Consider the following 25488-nt stretch of genomic DNA (forward strand, 5'->3'; position numbering starts at 1 on the left):
TCCGGTATTATTATTTTGCAGCACAACTGTTGGAATGGTTTTACAACAATAACCAAACTCCATTCAGAATTTTTACAATTTAGTGTTATATTACTTATTGGTGACAGTGCAACTTGTTCAAAGTGTATTAATCAACTAAATCAAGAAATAACCAGGTCATCTGGTGAATTCGGCTCACATGTGATGCCAATTAAATAGTTGAAAGAAGAAGAAAAGGAGTAAGAAGTTGAGAATCTCTCTCATTATTTGTGCAGAAATTCACTTGAACCCAACATTATGGGTACATTTTTTTTTTTTTTTTAAATAGCAGTTGTCATTTAATTGTGATTTTTATATAAAATCTTTCTAAAACTCTTGCTAAGTCTGTAAATGATAACAGATAACAGCTCAGAGTGGAGTGGAATTATTTTTGCAGCACAACAATAACCAAACTCCATTCAGAATTCTAACAATTTAATGTTATATTAGTTATTAATGACGGTTCACATGTTTTAAAGTGTATTAATCAACTAACTGAAGATATAACCAGGTCATATGGTGAATTCGGCGCACATTAAATAGTAGATATAGCAATAGTTGAATAGTTTAAGGTCAATGTTGAGTAAACACGTGGGTACCTTTACATTACACAAGCCTGTGTGTTGACGTTAGATAACATCACTGTTATGTAGCTGAGCTAACTGAGCTAGTGTGGAGCAGGAAGTGCAGCTGTTATAGATCAATGGTCTACTCTTCCAGGCTCCGTCTGGTTTGGCGTCATTTGGTCAACAGAGGGATGGGAGAGATGGGCTCTAAAGCCCAGATGCCGACCCCAGAAACAGCGCTTCCCGGCCGGACGACCGGACTCAAAGTCTCCGGTAAGCTGGCTGTAGCATGTTAGCTTCTTCTTTAGCATAACTCACATAACTTTTATGATATGTTAACGATACATATAGCGAAACAAAACGTTTATTTGTTGTTCTCCCTCTGTTGTTATCTCTGGGTAACGTTTGTGGAGTTGTCTTCCGTATATATTGTGAACTAAATCCGTTATAAAGATGTAATTAGTTAAGTTAAAGTAGACTTATCTGTACATTTAGCTGTTAGCACCTGCAGCTGCTACTGCGCATGCGCAGTAGGTCAGTTTGCTTCTTGGTACACTGCATGAATGAATATTGACCTTGTTAAGGTGTGTGTATATATATGATAATTAAACATGATATATGGTAGTGCAATGTGCATACTTGTAAGAATACAACATTTATTTTTTTACTGTATATTTACTCTTTTGCTCATCCACTATCTATGCAGCTTCTACAGTATCAGTGCTGGAAGAAGTACTAGATCTTTAACTTAAAGGTCCCATATCGTGCTCATTTCCAGGTTCATACTTGTATTTTGTGTTTCTATTAGAAAATGTTTACATGCTGTAATGTTAAAAAAACACTTTATTTTCCTTATACGGTCTGCCTGAATATACCTGTATTCACTCTCTGTCTGAAACGCTCCGTTTTAGTGCATTTCAATGGAATTGCAACGGAATTGCCTTGCTAGGTAACAGTTTGGGTGTAACAGTTTGGGTCCATGTTTACTTCCTGTCAGAATCCTAACCGCGCGTTTCGAATGCGCAATTTACGTATTTACTGAATACGGGCTGTGTGTTTTTGTAGCGTTTTGATAGTTTAACAGTATTTATAAAGCACTTAAACCTGCTTTATAAGATAAAAGACCTGAAAATCTCACTTTTTACAGTATGGGACCTTTAAGTAAACGTAGCAATACTACAGCATTACAATGTAGAAATACTTTGTTACAAGTAAAAGTCCTGCATTCAAAATATATATTTTATTATTATAGTGTTCTTCACTTTAATGTTGCAGCTGGTAAAAGTGGAGCTAATTTTACTTTATATACTGGTTGGGTAGCTTAATCTAGGCTATAATAATATATTATAATTTATTAGTTGATTATATTTTGCGTTAATCTGAATCTGCAAAGTAACATGTAGGGCGAAGCTTCGAAGCTTTGACCGTTGCCATGGTAATCGACCTCCAAATCAGTATTTAAATGCTTTACTTTTATTCTTTTTTTTATATAAGTATGTAATAATAATGTATAAATCCCCAAATAGCCCATGAAATAAGTAATAATACCCACATTATTCATTATTCATAGTCAACATTAATTATTATTAGTTATCCTCAGACGGATATCGCTGTTTGACGTGTGTAGAAGTGCGTATGTGTGTGTACAGTAATGTGTCAGCGGCACTGTCCCGGGCACTGAAACAGAGGAGATAGAGACAGACAGAAGACGACATTCGATACTAAGCATTAAATATCAGCTTCAACTAATAAATATCAGTATTGGCTTTTAACAATCCATACATATATTGATTTATTTAATTATTTTAAACCATAATTGTCACTCTAACGTGTAAATGGCTTAAAGAAAAGTGTGTGTATGTGTGAGATAAGGAGTTTTTTTATGTAAACAGACCGGCAGCAGCACCAAGTTGGCAGTCGGGGGCAGTTGGCACCAAACTGCCCCCTCTTCACTACAAGTGAGGGCGCTGAGTCTTGGCACATGATGAATAGATCTGCACTGGCACTGAACAAAAGACACAAGACACACACACTCACTCACCACCCTCTAACATTAAAAAGAGAAAAGATGACAGTAATAAGTAGGAAGTGTAAAGGTTGCCTGGAGAAGATATTGACTTGCTGTTATTTGGGAGAGAAGTGGGAAGATGGGAGGAGTGCAGAGTCAAATGTTTGAGTCTTTTAAATTTAGTTTGGATTGATCTACCCAAAGTGTGTTCAGTATTTTTCAGACTGGAGGGGGTTGGACGGGGGGAAGGAGGATGTGGGTTAGGAGGGCGGGGGTCCACCGCGAAAAAAGGACGATTGGGATGGATGGATGGATGGAAAGGTTCAGACGGAGTGGCAGACATGCTGGAGCGTCGCCAAAGCTTCTCGGGAACGCTGCCACAATCGAGAGAGACGAAGAAAGAGCGAGGGAGCAGAGAGGAAAGGAAAAGCCATGCCTGCAGTGGAGAGACTTGGCAGGGCTTCCCCTCCTTTGTCTGTCTGGCTCAGGGCTGCAGCGCCAGAGGAAATCAAGAAATGTCCAGGCGTGGTGGTGGTGGTGGAGGTGGTGGTGGTGGTGGATGGGGACAAACTCTGCCTCGGCTCCCGAAAAGACGAGAGAGAAAAAGTACTTTCAAACGACTGAAAACTCAGCTTCTGAAAGGGCTATGGAAACCAAACAACAAAACAAGCGATTTTCTCTTTTTGAACGATATTGGAGCTATCGGACCCGACCGGGTTTTCGGAGACAAAGTGTAGCGTGACCACAAAATCCGATAAGTCGACCCGTAAATTTTAAAGCCAACAAAGTATTTTTTTGAAGAACCAAACAACGTCTCTGAACCGGACAAGAACGGATGTTTGACCTCAAAGAGTCAACCAGCAGCCAGAGGAAGGCCAACCCAGCCAAGCAAGAGGTTTGTGTATGAATGCTTGTTGGACGTCTTTGACCAAATCAATTGGATTATTATATTTCGGGAAAATGGTTTCATGTCAATTTAATATGCAAGTTAAAACGCAGAGTGTGATGAATTGTTTTTTTTCTGGAAACTGACCCAGAGGATATGAAGCAGGCCAAGTCGGGCCAGAAGCCTTTAACTAAAGACCAAAGCAGCTGTTTCCATATTGTTTGACTTCTTGAATATCTTTAGCTGATATTGAATCGGAGCGTTTTAGATTCAGAACTGTGCAAACAGGATGATACCGTAGGCTGTATATAAGAAGTGGACGTAGTCACTGTGATGTCACCCATTGGTTTGTGGACTGCTTTTTTGAAGCCTTGAGTTCAGCATTCTGGCCGTCGCCATCTTGGTATTTTGCAACCAGAGGTGACACACGAGAGGGCGGAGCTAAGTACAACCGAACGCTGAATAAGACATTTTTAGGTGGTAACTTTCATGAACTGAAAACACACTGTGAAAGGGTTAAAGTTCTAAGACAAAAACACGGACAACTCCCAGACTGGATAACACCGTGGTAGAGACCTGTCAATCACAAGGTAGCCACGCCCTAAAGCATCCCCTGCTTTATGGTCTATTTGACTCTAAATGGGACCATAATTTACTAATGCTGTTTTCCATTTGATCTGGGAAGTTGGAATTTTCAACTGGAACGCCCCCTGAAATCAGATTTCCGACTTTGAAAGTCGGAAGACCGTCAACAACTCCGACCTCAAAATCAAAATTGGCTGCTCCGTGCATCAACAATAAAAAAAAGCTGTAGTAATATACTGTACTATACTAAAATTATAAAATAAAAATTAGGATAAAAAAATAAATAAATTAATAAATAACAAAATAACAAAATAAAATAGAAAAATATAAATAAATAAATAAAAATTATAAAATAAAAAAATACAAATTATAATAAATTACAACTTGCGGATTATATTTTTAATTAACCAATTAATAATTTTGTCTACAACATTAAGAAAGTGAAAAATATCCATCACAAGCTCCAAGGTGCTTTCTTCTATTTGCTTGTTTTATCCAACCAACAGTCCAAAACCCAAACATATTCTGACAAAGGATATGACAAATTTGACTGAATATTCAATTAATCTTCTAATCGTTTCCTTCATATTCCCAAACTGTCTGAGCTTTAACACCAATGACCTGCAAACACGTGGCTGTTGGTGCTGTTTCTTTTAGAAGATTCAGTAATGAAACACAAAACAGAGTTTAAATACAAAGCAGGTTGTGTTTGAATTAATACAGATAAAGAGTAGATATCCATTTGCACGCCTCTAATTGAGTAATAACTGCACAAATAATATAATAATTGCTATGTTTTTGTTGCTAAATCAAGCTGATTGGTATCAAAAGTGGTATTCAGTCTGATCTAATGGAGCCTGGAATTTACCAATTTTTCAGAGGTTAATTATATCGAATTGAGGTGTTTAAAATCCATTTAAAAACCTAATACGTGTTACTAGTATTCTGATGTTACCTGGACATTAATAATACCCCTAATTGACATTTTAGTAAACCCCCTCTCCCCCTCCAAACAATCATACACAGATGGAGAAACGTGAAAACACAAGCCTAATGAAGAAGTTAATGTCATCCTCATCACAGCTGAATGCAGATGTGTTCTGACACTCCAGCAGCTGGTCTTTTAATTAGCAGGTGTACTTGTGGGTGTAAATCATTATTATTGCAGCTTGCTGTTGTGGAACGTGTAATTTTTAACTGGGAATATTTGACATAAATATCAGGAATGATATTATGCTAATAAGGCTGTGATTGCAAGATATCAAGTTTATTTAGAAATGTTGTTTTCTTGTCACCTCACGCTGAACGCAGCAGCTCAGTTGAAGCCAAACACTCTTTAGCCAGCTGTTTTCCAACTAACAGTTAGTTCACTTAGCTTTAGCTGGCAAAGATAAAATAACTGTATTTGTGTTTTCAAGTGGACATACTCATTTCTCTGTTTTGTTTTTGCACCTGAGAAGCAGCAGAAAAAAAGTAGCAGTGAACTTTGAACAATAGATGGTCTAGTAGTGAAATGAAAGAAAGTCTTTTCAAAATAAACTTCCGTCTTCACAGGAAGGTTACGCAACAAAACTTGCTTTAGGAAAAATCTTTTCCTAGGTTTAGGATAAGATCGTGGTTTGGGTTAAAATAACTACGGAGGTGGTGTAACTTAAGTACGGATGTTACGTGACAAATAAGTTGACTTTTGGTTCCACACGGGATATGAACAGCGGTCTGCTGGGTGAAAGTCTGGTGTTTTTTTACCCACCCATCCAACCCGACCTCCCAATGCGGCGTTTTGTCGCTCTTTATACTTCCTAGTTCACGATTACGAATTGATTTTGTGTGAAATATACAAATTACAGTCTATTACTTTTTGTAGGTATAGCTACGGACAGTGTATGAGAACAGACTGACCAGCTACAACAATAAAATCCTGCTTTAACATCAATGCATGAGTAATAATCTATTGATAGAATATATAACAGTAGTAAACAGTCACAGGGGACATTTTTCTGCATTGAGTACTTTTACTTTTAGAGTTAGGGTTCATACTGTAAGTACATTTTCACTGCAGGACTTTACTTGTAACGGTGTGTTTTTACAGTACGGTATTAGTACTTTTACTTAAGTAAATTATCTGAATACTTCACCTCCACCACTCTGATACGGGTGGAATGTCCTGATGTAGTTCATCAGATACTCAGGAGATGATGTAGGTTGAATCCAGGTGAAGCCGGTGTTGTAAACCCGTATCAGTCCGTCCATCACATCTCTTGTACACGTTAAGCGACTGTGCGGCGTTATCAGGTTCAGGCGCTCCTCAATCCATCTCACCCGTTGTCACAGCCGTTACCACGACAACACAGAGGGATACCAAGTGAACGAAAGTGTGTGCGATTCCATCAGCAGGCGGCCTGATGATAACCTTGACGGGCGTTTAAGGGGGGAGAATGTGAGAGACATAACAGATGAGGGAGACCCATAGAGAGAGGAAGAGAGGTGGAGAAGAAAAGATGGAGGGGAAGAGAAACAAGACAGAGACTGAGGCTGAGAGGTTAACGGTGTTGTCACTCAGAAATTAATATTGTTTTACCTGATTCGATCGCCAAAAACACAAGATAATGCTTGGTAGCAGTGGGTGGTAAAAGTAGAAATACCATCGTCTGAAAATACTCCTGTTACTTAAAGGAACAGTGTGTAATATTTCGAGGGATCTATTGGCAGAAATGGAATATAATATTAATAACTATGTTTTCATTAGTGTATAATCACCTGAAACTAACTGAAGAGCAGCCTTCTCAACATTATCATAAATGTATTGGTGTTAATAAAAGCTTGTATACATGTTGCAGTAAACAACATATCCCTCCATTCATTAAGTATAACTAACCCTGTGTACCTCGTGAGCATTGTGTAGTACATTTAGCCTATGTGTGAATGCAAGAAGACATTACTTAAATATATATTCTGTAGATGTAAACAGCAATTCCCATGTCTGAAAGGGTTCAATCAGTCTTTTCAGTGCAAAGTGCATTAAGTACTATTTCCTGCGACCCACCGTCCGACCCCCCCCCCCCCCTCCCCCACACACACACACACACACACACACACACATACTGGCTCACTACTAATGGCTCTGAGGGATCGATCTCACACACACACACACACACACACACTCTAAGTACACACGTAGCTGGTAATCAAGTCTTTCAATGGTTCGGAGAAGATGACGAAAAGGAGAACAAAACAGGAAACAAACCTTTTCTGATTCGCTGAAGAAGGTGTCGTATAGTGCAGGAGATAATTCAATATTATTATTATTATTATGGTATGTGCACTCATGTGACCAGAAAAATAGAGACCCCATATGCAGGGTTTCACACAATGTCTTCCAGCAGCCGCTTCACATTCGCAAGCATTAATCTTCAGGGGGAAAAGAGGAGCTGTGGTGACACTTTTATTGAATAATTTCCCAGGTTTCCTGCAAAGCACCATGTCATTTGGTTCTAATTAAAGGGAAATTATAGACTATGTTTAATTAGTGCACTTTTTAATAATGAATTAGAATTAATTTAACGTACAGATGTGTGCACCTATTAAACAATATATGCAAATGAACTTACAAAAAATCTATTTCTTCATATTTTTATTTAAAAATCCAATCATCTTTTCTGCTCGTATGACGTGTGCTTACCTAAGTTACCAACCGATTTCAACCAATAATATCATGACATCAATCAATCAATCTGCAACTGTAGGAGCCATGAACGAATTCAGAAAGGAGTGACTTTTTATTGTTTAGTAACGATAATAAGGTTTGTGATGGTTTATATATTTGGTGTTGGTGTTGGTTAGTGTTTGTGATATTGTCCTTTATTATTGTATTTGTTTTTGTTGTATTGGTTGTCGTCTTTTTTGTTGCCTGCCACTTTCTTTTGCTCGCTGTTGATTATCCTGATTATAGTTTTGTGCGTGTTATAATAAGTTGATCCTTTTCATTAAATAAGATTTTATTCAACATACTGCTGAATTTCAGTGAATCATTTCGGCAGAGCGTCGGACAAAGCGAACCAGGCCCGACCTCGGCCTCTCAGCGTCTTTTGGTTTGTTTCCTGAAGTCACTACTGCGACTTTTAGCAACACAGAAGCTGTGTGTTGAGCCACAGTCGTCCGTAGCTCCGTATCACGCTACATTCTAAGCCCGCCCACTTTTTATCCATCCAATCAAATGCAAATAATTTCATTTAAATCCCTCTTGTAATTGTAGACCGCTCAAATATTCTGTTTCACTGGGGAATAGAGTGCTCCAGGGATGACGGCCCACTTCGAGCACTGTTTGTACCGCGCGTAACATAGTGACGTCATCACGAGCGTACAACGTAAAGACGTGAGAGACAGAATCCTTAGCATTCCGCTGCAAAAAGAATGAATACTCTAGCTATTATGTTTTTTATATTAGGTTGATTTAAACAGGATCATGCAAACAATGATCTCCTGCGTTTTTAAGGGTTAAAGGGGCCAAGATTTGGTATGTGATCTAGAATGAACTCGTGGAAAACCTAACCAAACATGATGTAATTGATTTTTAAAAAAGAGACCCAAGGACGGTCAGACTCGACCCAAATAGAGAAAGGACACTGTGTACACGTGTTTTACACGAAGCATTGAGGTGAAGTTAAATAGTTGCATGGATAAACTTGTATTTTAATGTTTGTTTAATGCTGCTAAACTACTTCCTGGAGGAAACTCAGGAAGTATGCACAACCTTCATCATTTTAGTTTAGTGTTTCTACCGCATTTACATACAAGGGGAAGCATCTCCTTAACAACAACCTTGGCTATTGTGTCTAAAGCCCATTGAATCCCGTGAATCAGTTTGTTTTTCCAACATAAAAACCTTCAAAATATTCTTCCTTGAGATGTGCTGTGTGTTGTGAGACGAGCTCAGAGGGCTGTCAGCAGCAGAACAATAAGGATAACACTGATGGTTGTAATGATGGGCAGTAATAAAAACGATGATGGCAATCAGAGTGGCTGATTGAGAGGCTCAGATATAGAGGGAGGGGGGAAACACTGTAGCGGGGAGAAATAAATAGAAAGAGAGAGAGAGAGAGAGAGATGGGTGGAGGAGGGAGATGTAAAGGGAGGCTGATAAGAAAAAGGGGCAGCAGGAGGAAGATGAAGAAACCAGGCAATCAGAGAGAGAGACACAGGAGGAGGAGGAGGAGGAGGAGGAAGAAGAGGAGGAGAGGGTGGGGGAGGTTACTTTGTAGATTTAATTGCAGTGCAGTTGAGGCAATCTTTTCTGTGTGTGTGTGTGTGTGTGTGTGTGTATAGACCCTTCAATATCCCCTAGCCAGACATTAGCTGCAGTGTTTCATTTATCACTGTCAGGTCTGGAGCTCCAGGGGGAGGAGAAGAAAGGGGGAGTCCTGGACGTCCAGGCCAGGTTGTAGCTCCTCTCCAGGCTCGGGGGCAGCGTTGTGAGGCCCCCACGTCTGGATCTCTTGGCCTTTAATTTCCAGCAGAGAGAAACGGGTATAGCAGAGGTAGAAAATCACTGTCCTGATATTCACTTATGATATTGATTGTGAAGATACATTTATAGTAGGGCTGTCAATCGATTTAAAATGTTTAATCACGATAAATCTCGTGATTGTCCGTAGTTAATCGTGATTAATCGCAAATTTTTTAATCTGTTCAAAATGTACCTTAAAGGGAGATTTGTCAAGTATTTAATACTCCTATCAACATGGGAGAGGGCAAATATGGTGCTTTATGCAAATGTATGTACGTATATATTAGTGGAAATCAATTAACAACACAAAAAAATCACAAATATTGTCCAGAAACCCTCACAGGTACTGCATTTAGCATAAACAATATGATCAAATCATAACATGACAACAACAGCTGTCAGTGTGTCAGTGCGCTGACTCGACTATGACTTGCCCCAAACTGCATGTGATTATCATAAAGTGGGTATGTCTGTAAAGGGGAGATTCATGGCTACCCATAAAACCCATTTTCATTCACATATCTTGAGGTCAGAGGTCAAGGGAGCCCTTTTGAAAATGGCCATGTCGAGGGAACCGGGGCGATTCTCAAATTCCCGGTTGGCCTACAAAAAGACGTCATCCCTGCAGCACTCTGTTAGAGAAGTAAAGTAAGTCGACTGTGACGCAGGAGCCTGACTCAGCATCACAGTCAGCTCTGTGTGCAGGATGACGTAAACGTACTTTGTCTTCTGCTTTATCTTGGAATTGGCAAAACTTTCTCCGCAGAATGTTTTATCCGCCGTTCATACGCTGATGTAAATCTTTAGGATGCGAGTTCATGGAATTGAAATCCTTGTAAGGATATGTAGTCATTATACAACAATAAATTCAATGCCGACCTGTATATGTTCTACTCTTATCTTGAATATTTTATCTGTGGTTTCACTACAGACAATTAAAAAGTGATGAAGGACGTGCTGATTCTGGAGCAGCCCTGCCTGCCTTCACACGCATGTACCGAGCTGAAATAGAGCAGCACTAATGGAGTGTGTGAGTGTGTGAGTGTGTGAGTGTGTGAGTGTGTGAGTGTGTGAGTGTGTGTGAGTGTGTGAGTGTGTGTGTGAGTGTGTGTGAGTGTGTGTGAGTGTGTGTGTGTGTGTGTGTGTGTGTTTGTGTGTGTGTGTGTGTGTGTGTGTGTGTGTGTGTGTGTGTGTGTGTGTGTGTGTGTGTGTGTGTGTGTGTGTGTGTGTGTGTGTGTGTGTGTGTGTGTGTGTGTGTGTGTGTGTCACAGATGTCACCATGGATATAGGCCTGCTCTGTGATCAGGCTTATTATTGTGACAGGGTTTTGGGAGCTGTAGTGGAGACTGGAAGGCAGGCTGGCTGCTCACACACACACACACACACATGTACCTAGAATGAAGAGGCTAGCTGTTTGATGTGAAGTGTCCTGAAGTGCTTTTCTAACCTTGTTCACTGCTCTTTACCGCTAAATAAAAGAAAATTAGTTGCCAGTGCAAACCAGTCAGAAACTGGCTTTTTATATACAGTAGTTGGATTAAACATCATCGTGCTCATGCATGGAAACAACCTGCACTTTTAAACCTTTTTTTAAAGTGTGAGAAACAAGATATTTGTGTATTTCTACATCCTCCATATTTTTGTGCCAATGCAACGTTAAGCAATGCTGTGAAAATACAAGAAACTCACACAGTCTTGAGTCTCTCACACACACACACACGCACATACTGTTTGCATCCGACCTCACACAAGAATATGAATTCAATTAATCAACAAGAAGCGTTGTTATCATTCCCAGTGAGATAAAGGCGACCACGAGAACAGGCATTTCAAAGGAGTGCCACACGGAATAATTACTTTCCAGAAAAATGCCTCGGTATATACAGAATGTGTGAAGGACGAGATAACTGGAGAATATTAATGAATGTTTTTCAAAAGGTATTCATTTTCTATCTCTTTCTTTCTCATGTTTGGGAAATTATTTATCCCTCGTCTTAGGCCTGTGTGGTTATTTTTAGACTTTTTTTATTCTATAGCTTATTTACTTTCTTCACTAGTTGCTGCTCTGGTCTAATGTGAGACGAATCTGCATCAGGGAGAGCGGAGAGATGAATGTTAGGCCCTGTACAGACCTGGACCAGACATGCGTCTTGGGTGATCCGATCACAAGTGGACAGCTTTAAGTACGTCTGTTCACACCTGGTATTAGAATGAGTCTCCACGTGCGTCTTGAGTGACCACTTGTGATCTGATCTCACTTCCCTGCTCTATATGCAAATAAGCACGTCGTAAACACATGGCTAACACAGCAGACGTCACAACGTAATGATACAGGAATGTCAGTAGTGATATCGGTCAGGGTACTAAAGAATAATCCGTACATTTTAAAATAACTTTTTAAATCATATCTGCTCCAGTTCTACCCACTGCTGCTTTAACGCCACTTGTAGCCAACATGTACGATGTGACGATTGATTGTCTTTGTGGTATTTGTCCGGCCCCTCTTCCATTGTGATTGGATGGTTGGGTAAAATAGTGACACTGACGAGCGCAGCGTTTTACCCTAAGTTGAACATTTTGTAACTCTCGGAGACCAGAAAAACGCGCTCAACACAGAATAGACAATCAGCGCCTCATCACGCTGATGGCGTTTGTACCAAAGTGTTAATAAGCAGCGCTCTCATTGCAGATATCAGAAGAGAAAAAACTTCAACATAGCGGTTAGTGGCGGTTGCTTTGCCATCCCCTGCGGTTGGCTTGTCAATAGCGTGGTATTGCATTATTGCGGTTATACCGACAGCCCTATACAGAGTGTTAATCAGTGATAAGGTTGATTTTAGAAGTTTTTACAGAGCCAGGCTAGTTGTTTGCCTCTGCTTCCAGTCTTTATGCTAAGCTAAGCTAAGCTAATCTAGCTCCATCCTTAAAGCCTCTGTACATCCAAGAAGGTGTTTTCAGTAGGAGGTTGGAGCTTTGAGGGGAATTTATGAGGTCACAAATCTTCATCTACAGATAAGAATGATAAAAGTGTAATTTGTCCCGCCCTAACAGGTGCAACCAAGCTAACTGGAGACTCAGGAAGATGTCAATCAATTAGTTTATTATATATCCACACATCACAGCATGAGCAGAGGTCTGATCAGCCCGATTAACTGAAAACACCTATGTGGCCTTCCACTCCCTGATGAGAGAGAGATATCGATCTTCTCATTTAACTCTGGGAAAGAACGCATATATACTGTATGTGTGTTAAACTGTTTTTTGCCAATTACCTTTAATCATGTGTAAGGTGTAAAATTAACGTTTCCTCCATTTGTCTTTGCAGTCAAATGTGGCACCTTTACAAAATTACACAGTGCTTAATGTCGTTAGAGGCGCCTTGTCGTGCATATTAATGTGTTCGCATGTTAGATTTAAAAAGCCCATGAGATTTATATACCAGCCACAAATAAGATTACAGTTGTTTTCTGCATGCAGCACCAGGTCAGCAAGTCAAACCCACAAATCCTGCACAGGCATTGTGAAAATGCTGGCAGAAAAACAGCACAAATGGCAGTGTGTGCCTGATTTCGAATCAAGTGAGAAGTAGGGTCATTTTCTCATAGATTTCTATACTATCAGACTTCTTTTTGCAACCAGAGGAGTCGCCCCCTGCTGGTTATTAGAAAGAATGCAAGTTTAAGGCACTTCAGCATTAACTTCACTTCTCAGAACCGGAGGTTGCCCACTGGCCATAAATGGTCTTTCTTGCTTTTTATAAGACGTCACTAACTCTTACCGTGGCATTTATACGCAGATGTGTTTACATTGCAGTCAGTGCAGGATACATGTCGTATAAATGACACGCGGAAATCAAGAAAGGCGTGCTTAAAAGCGAAAACTGTGTACATTTCAGAGCGTGTGTGCGTTTAGAGGTAGAGTAGGAAATAGGCGACAGACAGCTGATCTGCATCTTCTGCCTTCAGCTCTTGTTTTATTTTTAATCATGCTCTCCGTGCACCCATGTGTACACACACACACACACACACACACACACACACACACACACACACACACACACACACACACAGAGCTGTTAGACTCATTAGTATTCTGTCTGGACTTATTGTCTTTCCCCACTGACATTTACATTTAAATTGTTTATCTCCCAGTGTGTGTTTGTGTGTGTGCGTGTGTACATGCGTGTGTGTGTGTGTGTGGGGCCAGTAATGAACATGCCTTCGCTGGTCCCTGAAGGCAGCCATTACTAACGCACACAGAAGATAATGTGAGAGGAGGAAGAGGATCTGTACCAAGTAGCAGGATCTTAAATGTTCATTTTGAAATCAAAATGGGGCAAGTCATAGTGAAGTCAGCACACTGACACACTGACAGCTGTTGTTGCCTGTTGGGCTGCAGTTTGCCATGTTATGATCAAATCTCCCTTTAAGGTACATTTAACAGATAAAAAATGTGTGATTAATCACAATTAATGCAAATTGATGGGATGACTCAGTAGCATTTTTTATGTGGATCCACATTAAATGTTGTTTCCAACCTGATGGTACTAACAACAGGAATGATGGGAAGCTAAATTAACAGTAAGGACTGTAAAGGGACTGGATGTGAGGACACTCAACCCATCAAGATGGAAAATGGCTGCAGCGCTCCAAAACCTTCCTCCTTCAGAATATAGAGGAAGATGAGAACGTGTCTCTCTCTGAAGATGTCTGTCAGTCTGTCAGACAGTCGGACTGACTGGATGAAAGCTTTCTGCTGTAATCAGACAAACAAGGATGACTTCAGAGGATGTGTGTGTGTGTGTGTGTGTACCAAGTTTAAATGATCAGTGAACAGAGGATGCAGAATCTATACTGATTGACAAGACGAAGCCTCACCAATCAGGCTCTGATGGTGTGTGTGTGTGTGTGCGTGTGTGTGTGTGCGTGTGTGTGTGTGTGTGTTTGGAGGCTGATTGGTTGGCAGTATCCATCTGGCTGCTTTTGTCTATAGGCATGCTGCTCCACACAACAATTATGCTTCCATGCATGAAGAACGTGTGTGTGTGTGTGTGTGTGTGTGTGTGTGTAGAGAAGGGGGAGGGTGTAAGGAGGGGGGATCCAGATGTTGGGTTCATTCTCATTCTACCCCATCCCATTTATTTTAATCCATCTCCCTCCCCCACAGCATCGTACAGCAAGCCATCTGTACACACACACACACACACACACACACACACACACACACACACACACACACACACACACACACACACACACACACACACAGCCTCCGGCATGCTAAAGCTAATGCGTGTTAGCTCAGCCAGGTGGCTGGGTGGCCTCAAATGGGTCCTGGTGCACCTCTGGCTCTGTGTTGATTAGAGTGAATGCAGCTGTTATGGAGTTATGCAGAGCTGCTTGCTGCTGTTTAAGTGGGTCACTGTGTGTGTGTGTGTGTGTGTGTGTGTGTGTGTGTGTGTGTGTGTGTGTCTCTTAGGTGAATTCAGCACTGTATTTTTTTGTGTTTTGGTGGTGGAGTCTTATGAAATATGTATTTTTTCCATTTAAAATATGTATTGTACACATGGCGAGCTGTTTGGAAATCATGTTGTAGTGGTGTGGGAGCACTTCACAAATTAGATCCTGAGCAGCTGTCATGCTGTTTTTAGCTTGCTGTCTACTTCCAGTGGTGGAAAGTAACTAGGTACATTTACTCAAGTACTGTACTTAAGTACAAATTTGACATACTTGGAGTTTACTTGTATATTTCCATTTTCTACTACTTTATACGTCTACTCCACTGCAATTCTGAGGCAAATATTGTTCCGGCCACTCAGTACGCGTCAGCAGCGCATATGCGTTGCAAAACCTGTTGTTTTTTATTTCGTCGCCCACGTTAACATGTTAGAGCAGCCGCTCAGTCCGCCTCAGCAACTGAATCTCTTCGCCTATTTTTTCAACCTGACTTGCGGTTCACAGCAAAAACAGACAGTGAAAATGATTTTTTTTACCGTATATTGACATACCAGCAACATTACTACAGTTTCAATGTCCATATCTGTAGAATATGTCACAGACCATGACAAAAAGTTCATATTTATTTTAAACTCAACACTTCTTGTTTCCGTTTCAAAATAGAAACCCTGTAGCATTTTTTCTGTGGACGGAATTCCTTCATTAACACGAGGCTTTTATTCTGAAATATTTGCAGGACAGTGTTGGATAAAATGCAGTGACTTGCACGGTTACATAAATGAATAGAGTACAGGCTTTTAATTGTGGATTATTACAAATGAGCACACGCTTCTTGACCTTTTTCTGTCTAAAATAAATATAAACAACATTTCTAATGAAATGGCCTTTATGAAAGGAAAACTCTATGTAGAAAGAAAGAGCTGTCAGCAGCAGCGCAGCAGCAAAAATGCTGCTGGTGTGGACGCAATAGACGTGAGATACGCAGCCGTCACGTGCTACTCATGCATCCATTGTGACCCGTTAGTGATAAAAACAGAATGATATTCTTTGATGAAATAACTCTGTGAAAGGAGCCATTCTGTATAATGAGTACTTTTGATACTTTAAATACATTTTGCTGATAATGCTTCTCTGCTTTTAGTTAAGTAACACTTTGAATTCAAGACTAAACTTGTGAATAGGGATGCACCGATACCACTTTTTTCAGACCGAGTACAAGTACAAGTACCTACATTTGGGTACTCGCCGATACCGAGTACCGATATGAGTACTTCTCTGTGCCAAAAGACCCGTTAACAGCCAGCTGGAGGGTGTGAGCGACACACAGCAGGCTGGGGAGTCCCGCATATGAGGCGGTGCGCCGCTACCGGCTCTAGGACGGCTTGGGAAGGCTCGGGGCGCAGATGCTTCCTGGGGCCGTGGCCAAAGTGTCACCGGGGCGGACTGTCCTTAGTGCGCCCCAGCCATATCGTGCCCCCAGGGCGGGGCTCGGCCCACGTAAAAGGCGCCAGGGGTCTGCGGCGATGTCGGCAACCCACCCGACCCGTCTTGAAACACGGACCAAGGAGTCTAATGCGCCCGTACCGTCGGGGAGGTGAGGCGTGAGCGCGTGCAATAGGACCCAAAAGATGGTAATGGGAGGTTAACGTCACGCTACCGTGAAGTGGTATCGGTGCCGTTGTATTGGAGCCGTTTTGCGAGTACGAGTACGAGTACATGACGCAGTATCGGTATCGGTGCATCCCTACTTGTGATGGAGTATTGTTAGACCGTGGTATTTTTGTAAAGGATCTGACTACACCACAGTCTACTTCTGACCCAGGAAGCGTCAGGACTGAGGAATAACATGTGGCTTAAAGTAGTCATGTTATGAAAATTGATAAGCAATCCCTGGCAGTTTGAGTACACCGTAATCAAAAAGACATCTCTCTCACATTCTCCACCCGTCAGTCAGTTTGGACTCATTAGTGAAGTTCAGGTGTTCATATTGGTCATTTACATCCTTCCTGTTATTTTATTGTTCATAACATCTCATCCTGTCTCTCTTTCTCTTGCAGCCAAACACGATGTGAGCGGCAACAAGACTGTTCCACCTTTTCCAGAGGGGACAGAGATGGCCGTATTTGGTGAGTGTCGTCCGGTCAATAAATATACCAGGAAATGAAGACAGTTTGATTAGTCCTGGTATGACCTACATGGCTACTTCATGGTTTATTTTGCATATTAGACAGTATCAATATACAGTATATATTTTTTTCTACCATAATCTCAAAAGCAGGTGATTTAAATGCATTCTGGTACAGGCAGCACAGCCAATAGGAACGCGCTCTCTCTCTGAAATGACCTGTGATTGGTCAATGCCCAATGATGCCAAAAACATTCTGCCTACTGCCACTTTAAGTAAATACTCACAAACAGGCCTTTTCTCTGTCTTGTTGTCTGTTGAATTGGATGTTGAAGGCTGTTGTTTATCAAAGTTTTATCTTTTTATCTCAAAGGTATGGGCTGTTTCTGGGGAGTGGAGAGGAAGTTTTGGAAACAAAAAGGGGTTTATTCCACCCAAGTGGGCTACGCGGGAGGATACACACCTAACCCCACCTACAACGAAGTCTGCACAGGTAGCTCCTGCACACCGATACACACACACTCACACACACACATAGCGTACTGGGCAGCGCGTTGTCTACTGAGAGTCAATAGACTGTGGAAAACAAGACGCACATAAACAGAAGAGTGAATCATTTCCCCCCGGCCCTATTATACCGGGGCATGGATAAGGCTGCTATTGAAGCCTGACCACTCTGAGCAGACTGAGTGTGTTTCTGTGTGATGCGTGTCCAGACCTCCCAGTGATTCCTCCAGCCAACCAGTACAGTCTGAATCCCCCATTAGACCTGCATCACCACCTGTCTCTCTTTCTTCCTAACTTTATTCTTCTAGAAACTTTAACATAAACAAATAACTGTCAAACAGTCACATCTATATAGAGCTGAGAAAATGAGTTCATGTCCTCGTTATGCATGTTGGTGCACATATATACAGCAAGATAACTCATTTTCAATAATCAAATTGTTTAACTGAAATCAACTGCAGGAAAAATCACTCCCTATTTACAATATAGTGTACTGCAGTTACTGTGTGACATTTTATTTGATTGTGTAAATGTATTAACTACATAGCGACCTCCAAAATGCCATAACGGAATGAAAATAGTACTTTCTTCTAATAAAAAAAACTAAAAAAAACTAATTTTATAGATGCAAAAATGAGTTGCGTGACTCAACAGCTGTCGGTGACGATGCAAAGTGAGGATGATTAGTAAGAAATCATTAGTTAGAAATCTCAATTTACTATTGAGTAAACTATTTCATGTTTTTTATATAGGCAGTAGTGAACGAGTGGACGTATAAAATGAGTAATTTGGGATTTTAAAGAGTCTCTCATAACAATTGTGATTGATATTTATAGACTAAATGATTAACCGATTAATTTACAAATATTTTAAAGATATATATAATAAAAATACTTGTTAGTTGCAGTCCTAAATAACGTATCCATTACCTCCAGGAAGCATCCAGCGGACCACTTTTCTTTTGTTAAATCCGGGTAAAATAACATGATGAATAAAATGCTTGCTCACAAGACTCACAAGTCAGTCTGTAGGTCTTTGGATATAGAAATATATCTGTAAACTGCATACATTTTATAATATGTACACTTTCTAACACGTGAATATCCTTTGAATGGGAATTGTTGAAATAGACATTTGTTTTTCATCATATTCCTACATCTCTTAATATAACGGTTAGAGTTTATCCTAAACTAGCCTGCTGCTGAAGACAACTTCTCACTATTTCTAAACAACAACAGCTGGATTTGAACCCGGTTTGAACTGCTGGATGTGTTTCTCTAATCAACACAGTATCTTGGCAAAGCACTGTAAGACGACACTTGGCTAAATGAAGTGCTCCTCACACCTTTATCATCTTCAGTTGGTTAAATATTTACACTCAGATCAGTGTAGGTGATGGTAATGTGATGATTAAATTTGCATGTGTTTTCTTTTTAATAAAAATAAATCCACCTGTATTTACTAGATTTAAAAAAACAAAACACTCCCACTCTAAATTATTTTTCTCAATTGCAGTTCTTGTCTGAAAGTCATCTTCCTCTGCAGTCAAAGGAATACAACACTTAAGATAAGACTTCTGTGGTTAACTATCAAACACAGTTGTGACATAATGAGAATGTAAAGTCATTTTACAGTTAAATGTACATTATGTGGACAACAACTCTCTGTTCCGGTTCCAGACACTTCTTTATTTCCCGTCTTGTCCGAGATGGATTTATTCCTGCGAGATTGTCCTGGCGAGGCATTAATTTAATATCGACCGCTGCTTTGTCTCTGTTCGCCAATATCTACCGTAGGAATCCATAACTCCTGATATTAAAAAAGTAATAAGACAGAGAGAGAGAGAGGGAGAGATGGGAGTGGAGGTAGAATGAGAGACAGGAGGAAGATGAGGTGCAGCGTAATGGGTCACGCTCATTACCAACACCAGCTGCCTGTCTGTCTGTCTGTCTGTCTTATCTCTAAGCACTTTTAGAACTTCTTGAAATACCTGATAGTGTGCTCTTGAACTTGGAAACAGTAGTTGAACAGAACAGTCTCTCATGAACTCACCGATGTTGTATTTTGCAGCTAGGACAGGTCACGCCGAGGTGGTGAGAGTCGTCTTCCATCCAGAGAAGATCAGCTTCGCCAGCCTGCTCAAAGTTTTCTGGGAAAGCCACAACCCGACTCAAGGTACGACTTGACTCAGCACTTATAGATAAACTTTTCAAATGTTTAACATGTTAATAAGCTAATAATAGCTTTTTAACATGTTTGAGTTAGCATGTTAGATTGCAAATAATTCTCCCGCATTTCTCCCATTTATTTTCCTTTTCGTTATCTCAACATGCCACTGTACATCGTGTATAAGCCATAAGCTCTACTGTTTCCACCCGGACGGCAATAGAGCGACACCAAATGTCTTTTCCCAGCAGAGGGGAGCTGTACGCGACACCACGGCGTGGTTTGAGCTACACTCACCGCACATCACAGCATCACAGCATCACAGCATCGCAGCAAAGCCGGTGTTATTAGAAATAACAGGTTTCAGAGCGTGGTGGTGACGTTGTTGCGTTGTGTCTGAAAGAGCCTTCAGTGAGTGAGAGACGGAGAGCAAAATGGAGAGTACTAAGAGAAAGAGATACTCAAACAGGAGCAATGAATGAATGAAACCCGATGAATATTAGCCTAGTTTATACCAGGAGTTCACGCCAGAGGGATGAATTATTCATTTTTCTTTACTGAGAATTAAAAGTAAAATTTAAAAGTTGGCCTCTTAAACAAAAAATGCTGTTGCAGTGTACTAATTTGTTATTTTCATTCTTTAAAAATCACCAGAATGCAGGAAACAAAGTCTCTGAAACTCGAGTAGCCCGTCCAATAATTGTATTCAGGTCAAATGAAATGATTGGACGGGTTTATTACAGTCCTGCGACAGCCACAGATACTGGATTATTTTCTTTTTTTGTTGTCAGTGCATTTGATTTATTGGCTGCTGTCAGGATATAAAGAGGATTTCAACAAATATAACAAAACTGCTTCTAGAATAAATTGCCTACCCGAGCTTTAACATGTTAATTTAGTACGTTACAACATGTTAGCATGCTACATGTCAGCAAGGCTGATGAGAATTAGTGTCAGTACTATCCTGTCATGAACTCAAATGTGAAATTTTGACCTGTCGATTGCACAAGATCAAAAGTCAGGAGGCCATCAAAGTCATTAGGATTTATACTCTGCAACAGAAATACTTCACGTTTGACCAAAGTGTGTGATTGACAGACTGACTGACACACGTTGCCATCTCTAGAGCTGAAACACTCGAGTGGCTGAAACCTTTGAGCTAACCAGACGTCGTGGTTGACAGGCTGACAAGCTGACGTTGAAATGATGAAAGGAATACGTGATGAAATGATCAGTTCACAGTAAAAAAAAAAGGCTTTCTTTCAGTTCTGCCAAGACACACAAGTTATATTTTTGGAAAATGCTGTCAGCTGTTGTTTTCAGACGATGTGAAGTTGCCTCAGCCAAGAACTGAGGAGGACGAAGGCTCCTCACGTCAGCTGAAATCTTCAAATCTTCATATTCATTTGTGTGTGTTCAGGGATGCGACAGGGGAACGATACTGGGACAGAATACCGCTCAGCCATCTATGTCGACACAAAGCAGCAGCTGGAGGAAGCGTTGGCCTCCAAAGATCAATACCAGAAGGTACAAACATCTATTCACCAATCAGCCTTTAATGGTCCTCCTTTCTTCTGTCCTCATCTTCTTCCTTTTTCTCTGACTCCAATTCCCAGCATCCCCCTCTGCTGCCCATCCCCTCTTTCTTTCACTCCGTCTCAGAAACACTCACACAGATGCTTTTGGCGTCAGCAGATGAATACTGAAATATAATGGCTCTGTCTGTGCGTGTAACATTTACAATAATACAGTATATCTGAATGCTTTTAAAGCAAACACACACACACACACACACACACAAAAGATGTTCACACACTCCCTCTGTTGAACTCTCTCCTGCTGAGACTTCTGCACCACTATCCCACCAACAGGGCTTGTTGCCATGGAAACTGACGAAGAGGAGGTTACTCTATTCTATTCTTTTCTATTCTCTTCTAGTGTAGTCTGGTCTTCATTAGAGGCTCTTTTTTTCTCTCTCTTATTCCTCCCCTTGTTCGTGCCTCCTTTTCCTCTTTTAGCTTTTAGATTTGTCTTTTAAAGTCTTTTTGTTTTACTCTTTCCGCCTCTATTACTGCTGAAGTTCTGAACACATCAAACACTGTATTTGTGATATTATAACGGAAACACGAGCTGATGTGTTGAGCAAAAACCTGGTTTCTTGGTTCAAGCGCTTGAATGGATTTGCAACTACAGTAGAAAGCATTATTGCAGTTTTCTGTAGACAAGTGGGGTGATTTTGGACATTTTAATCGCTTCAGTGACGCCCTCACTTTTAATTTATAGCCGCCAATGAGTAAAACAAATAAATATCCATTTGTCAAACAGGAACGATGGAATAAACTTACAATCGTTTATTCCATCGTTGCAATGGCAAATTCTTTTTTCGTCATTAGTTTATAAGAAGCTCATATTGCAAAACTGGAAAAGTAAGGAAACACCTACATGTCAAAAATGGAAACATTAAAGGTGCTAAATTCGATATCCAGAACATTAATATAGCAGCAAACAACTATTGTCTATGTAAAGATATGGAGGAGTAATGTCTACCTGAGCAGAGAATGAAGTCACTCTCCCTCTGTGTGTGTTGTAATTTGGGTTTTTAACCTCATTAAGTTAATCTGACGGCATTCAATTCAGACTTGGTCCAAGTTGAAAGTGATATAAAAGAGTTTGATTATCGTTAAAGTGACCGAGGTGCTTATTCAGACACGAGACCGGCATGTTAAACTTCCCCTCAGATTAATTTAAAGGTGTGAATGTCTGAAAGGTGCTTAAAATTCGCTTAAAAAACCCTTTATATCAAAGTATCTTTGCTCTTATTTCCCAAGGCTCAAAAGACCAGCAGCTCGTTTCCCCAAAAGTATCTTAATGTTAAGATAATTGTAAAAATTAATATCATGCAGCTTGTTATATGTGCAGGAAGTTTCAGGGCCCAGAAAGCCCATTTAGTGGACATTAACTGGAGAAGGAGCTGACGTGTGCAAGTGTGCTTTTGGTCCCTCTTGCGTTGAGTTGAACTGTGGTGAAATGTGTTGTGTCACATTAGATGTCTAAAGAGGATGTAATTGAGAAACAAAAATGCAATACAACAAACACGATGCTGAAGGAAAAGAATCCAAATAAGTGTGAGCATTAAGATGAAAAATGTCAGAATCCAGAGAGCAGTTTGCCAAAAAATTCACTGAGCACATTCATGTTCCCGAGAGGATAGACCTTTACTGGCACAAAACAAGATATCACAAATTTATGTTGGGATTTTCCTTGATTTATGGATTTCTTTGTTCCACAATCAATCAATCAGTCAATCAATCAATCAATCAATCAATCAATCAAACTTTAGTCATATAGCAGCTTTCCTACAGGTTAGTGCAGTTCAAGGTGCTTTACAGATGAGTGACAAGCCGAAAAGAAGACAAGTATGGACCATGAAAACAGAAAACATTAACAGAAAAGACAAAACAGTTCAGCAGTCTAACAATTTGATAATCTGAGACCAATGTACAAGAGACAATAAAATGATGAAAATGTAATAAAATTAAATTAAAAGCTATAATAACAGTAACAGTAGTAAAACAGTGTGAAGTAAAACACATAGTACATTAATAAAATAACAATAAAATAGAATAAAATGATACAACTTAAATAAAATAAAATAAGTGATTAATAAAATAATAATAAAATAGAATAAAGTTATACAACTTAAATACAATAAATAAGGGATTAGTACAATAGTAATAAAATAGAATAAAGTTATACAATTTAGATAGAATAAAATAAGTGATAAATTAAATAATAAGAAACAAGAGTAAAATTATACTTAAAATTATACTTAAATTAAAAAAATTGTACTTAACTTGAATATAATAAAATTATACAACTTAAATACAATAAAATAAGTGATTAATACATCCTTAAAGCATCCCCTGCTTTATGGTCTATTTGACTCTAAATGGGACCATAATTTACTAAATGAACATCATGCTGTATTAAAGAAGACTTGAAACTAGCGATTGAGACCATGAACTCATGTTTACAATGTTTACTGAGGTAATAAATCAAGTGAGAAGTAGGCTCATTTTCTCATAGACTTCTATACAATCAGACTTCTTTTTGCAACCAGAGGAGTCGCCCCCTGCTGGCTATTAGAAAGAATGCAAGTTTAAGACACTTCAGCATTGGCTTCACTTTTCAGACCTTTACACCAACATTTCCACTTTAACACAAGACATATAATAATGTAACAGACATTTGTTGAGCACATTCCTGCTCCTCAGAGGATTAACCCTTTTAAATGTGTTGACACAGTGAGTTCTACAGAGTCATCCTGTAGTCAATATTTCCATTTTTAGCTGGCAGAAAGGCTCTGAGAATATTTATTTTTGGCGTGTATTGAATTTTTGCGAGGTGTAATGAATGAAGCTTTTATCTATAATGGTCTTAGATAGATTCCCTTCATCTAACCACTACATCTCTCTATCAATCTTTCTAGGTTTTGTTTCCTCTCTCGTTTTTCTCTCACCAGATTGCCTCCCCCACCCTCTCCCATCTGTGTGTGAGTGTGTGTGTGTGTGACTGTGTATGTGTGTGTGTGTGAACAGTTGGCCTACAGCAAACACACTCCATGCCAAACCATCTGGGCCTTAAATCTGTCCTCCACAAAAAAAAACGCTTTAGTTGCAAAACTACCGTGCACACACACACACACACACACACACACACACACACACACACACATATGCATATACTGACTGTTACGGTTCGTTCAGATTATGTTTTTTATGTCTATAACTATATATTTGATCTGAAGTCCTCTGTATCTGATGTTTTATACAAAGCTTTGTGCCAAAAAAGATTTCAATAATTTAGTGTTTTTTTCTCTCTCTCTCTCTCTGCTGAGAGTAGAAGCAGCATCCACCTCCGTACGTTGACTTTGCATGCATTCGTACAGCGCCATCTTTAAAATATTAATGACTCCCAAAAAAAAATCTCGGGTGGAGTCGTCCTCCTTCCTGTTGATGAAGTCTTTGTAGGTGGCTTTCTTTCCCTTTGTCCCTGCAGCCACGGTGGCCGCCCGACGCCGCTTCTTCTTCTTCTCTCCCTGCTCCAAACAAACTGAACATGTAAAATGCATCACGGCACTGAGAGAGATTTTCCCAGGACACACCTCCCAGACACTTGCTGAATTTTTATTACTCTGATCCCCCGGAGTCAAATAATGTCTTCTTCTTCTTCTTCCACATTTCAAACATCAAAGTGAAAAAGTGACGTACGGATGGAAGAAGAGAGGCCAGGAGTGGTGATAAAGAGGGAGAGAATAGTCTGCTTAATTTGGTGTCAGGGTATATTGACTATGTTCTCTATGCTGCCTGGCTTGATTGTATTGTTCACACACAGTGATTGGGGAATTTGGTGTGTATATATGTGTGTGTGTGTGTGTGTGTGTGTGTGAAGTACAACAGCACTGCAGAAAATTACCTTGCAGGCGGCTGGCGGTTGTCTGCAGCATGAAAGGAGCCTCCCTTTTCTTCTCTTGCCTCCTACCCATCATTAGGGTGTGCACTGCGTCTAAAATGGCAGGTGGAAGTGGTAACTGTGTGCGTGTGTGTGTGTGTGTGTGTGTGTGTGTGTGTGTGTGTGTGTGTGTGCTTGCTTTATGTAATAATGTGTG

At 40.1% G+C, this 25488-nt stretch overlaps 1 protein-coding gene across 2 annotated transcripts in view; it reads left to right on the forward strand.

Moving 5' to 3' along the window:
- The first annotated feature begins 625 nt into the window (after positions 1–625).
- msraa (methionine sulfoxide reductase Aa) overlaps positions 626–25488 on the forward strand; it is a 32468-nt gene continuing 7605 nt past the window's right edge. The window contains exons 1-5 of one of the 2 annotated variants that reach the window (XM_074616238.1): positions 626–857; positions 17080–17148; positions 17521–17640; positions 19725–19829; positions 21241–21347. In XM_074616238.1, coding sequence (XP_074472339.1) covers positions 722–857; positions 17080–17148; positions 17521–17640; positions 19725–19829; positions 21241–21347 — 537 coding nt within the window. In that variant the 5' untranslated portion in view covers positions 626–721. Of the gene's footprint in view, positions 858–3169; positions 3488–17079; positions 17149–17520; positions 17641–19724; positions 19830–21240; positions 21348–25488 lie in introns of those variants that run through there. The other variant, XM_074616239.1, reaches the window with a different exon arrangement.

This window comes from Sebastes fasciatus, chromosome 18 (assembly GCF_043250625.1).
Source record: "Sebastes fasciatus isolate fSebFas1 chromosome 18, fSebFas1.pri, whole genome shotgun sequence".
Taxonomy (NCBI): Eukaryota; Metazoa; Chordata; class Actinopteri; order Perciformes; family Sebastidae; genus Sebastes; species Sebastes fasciatus.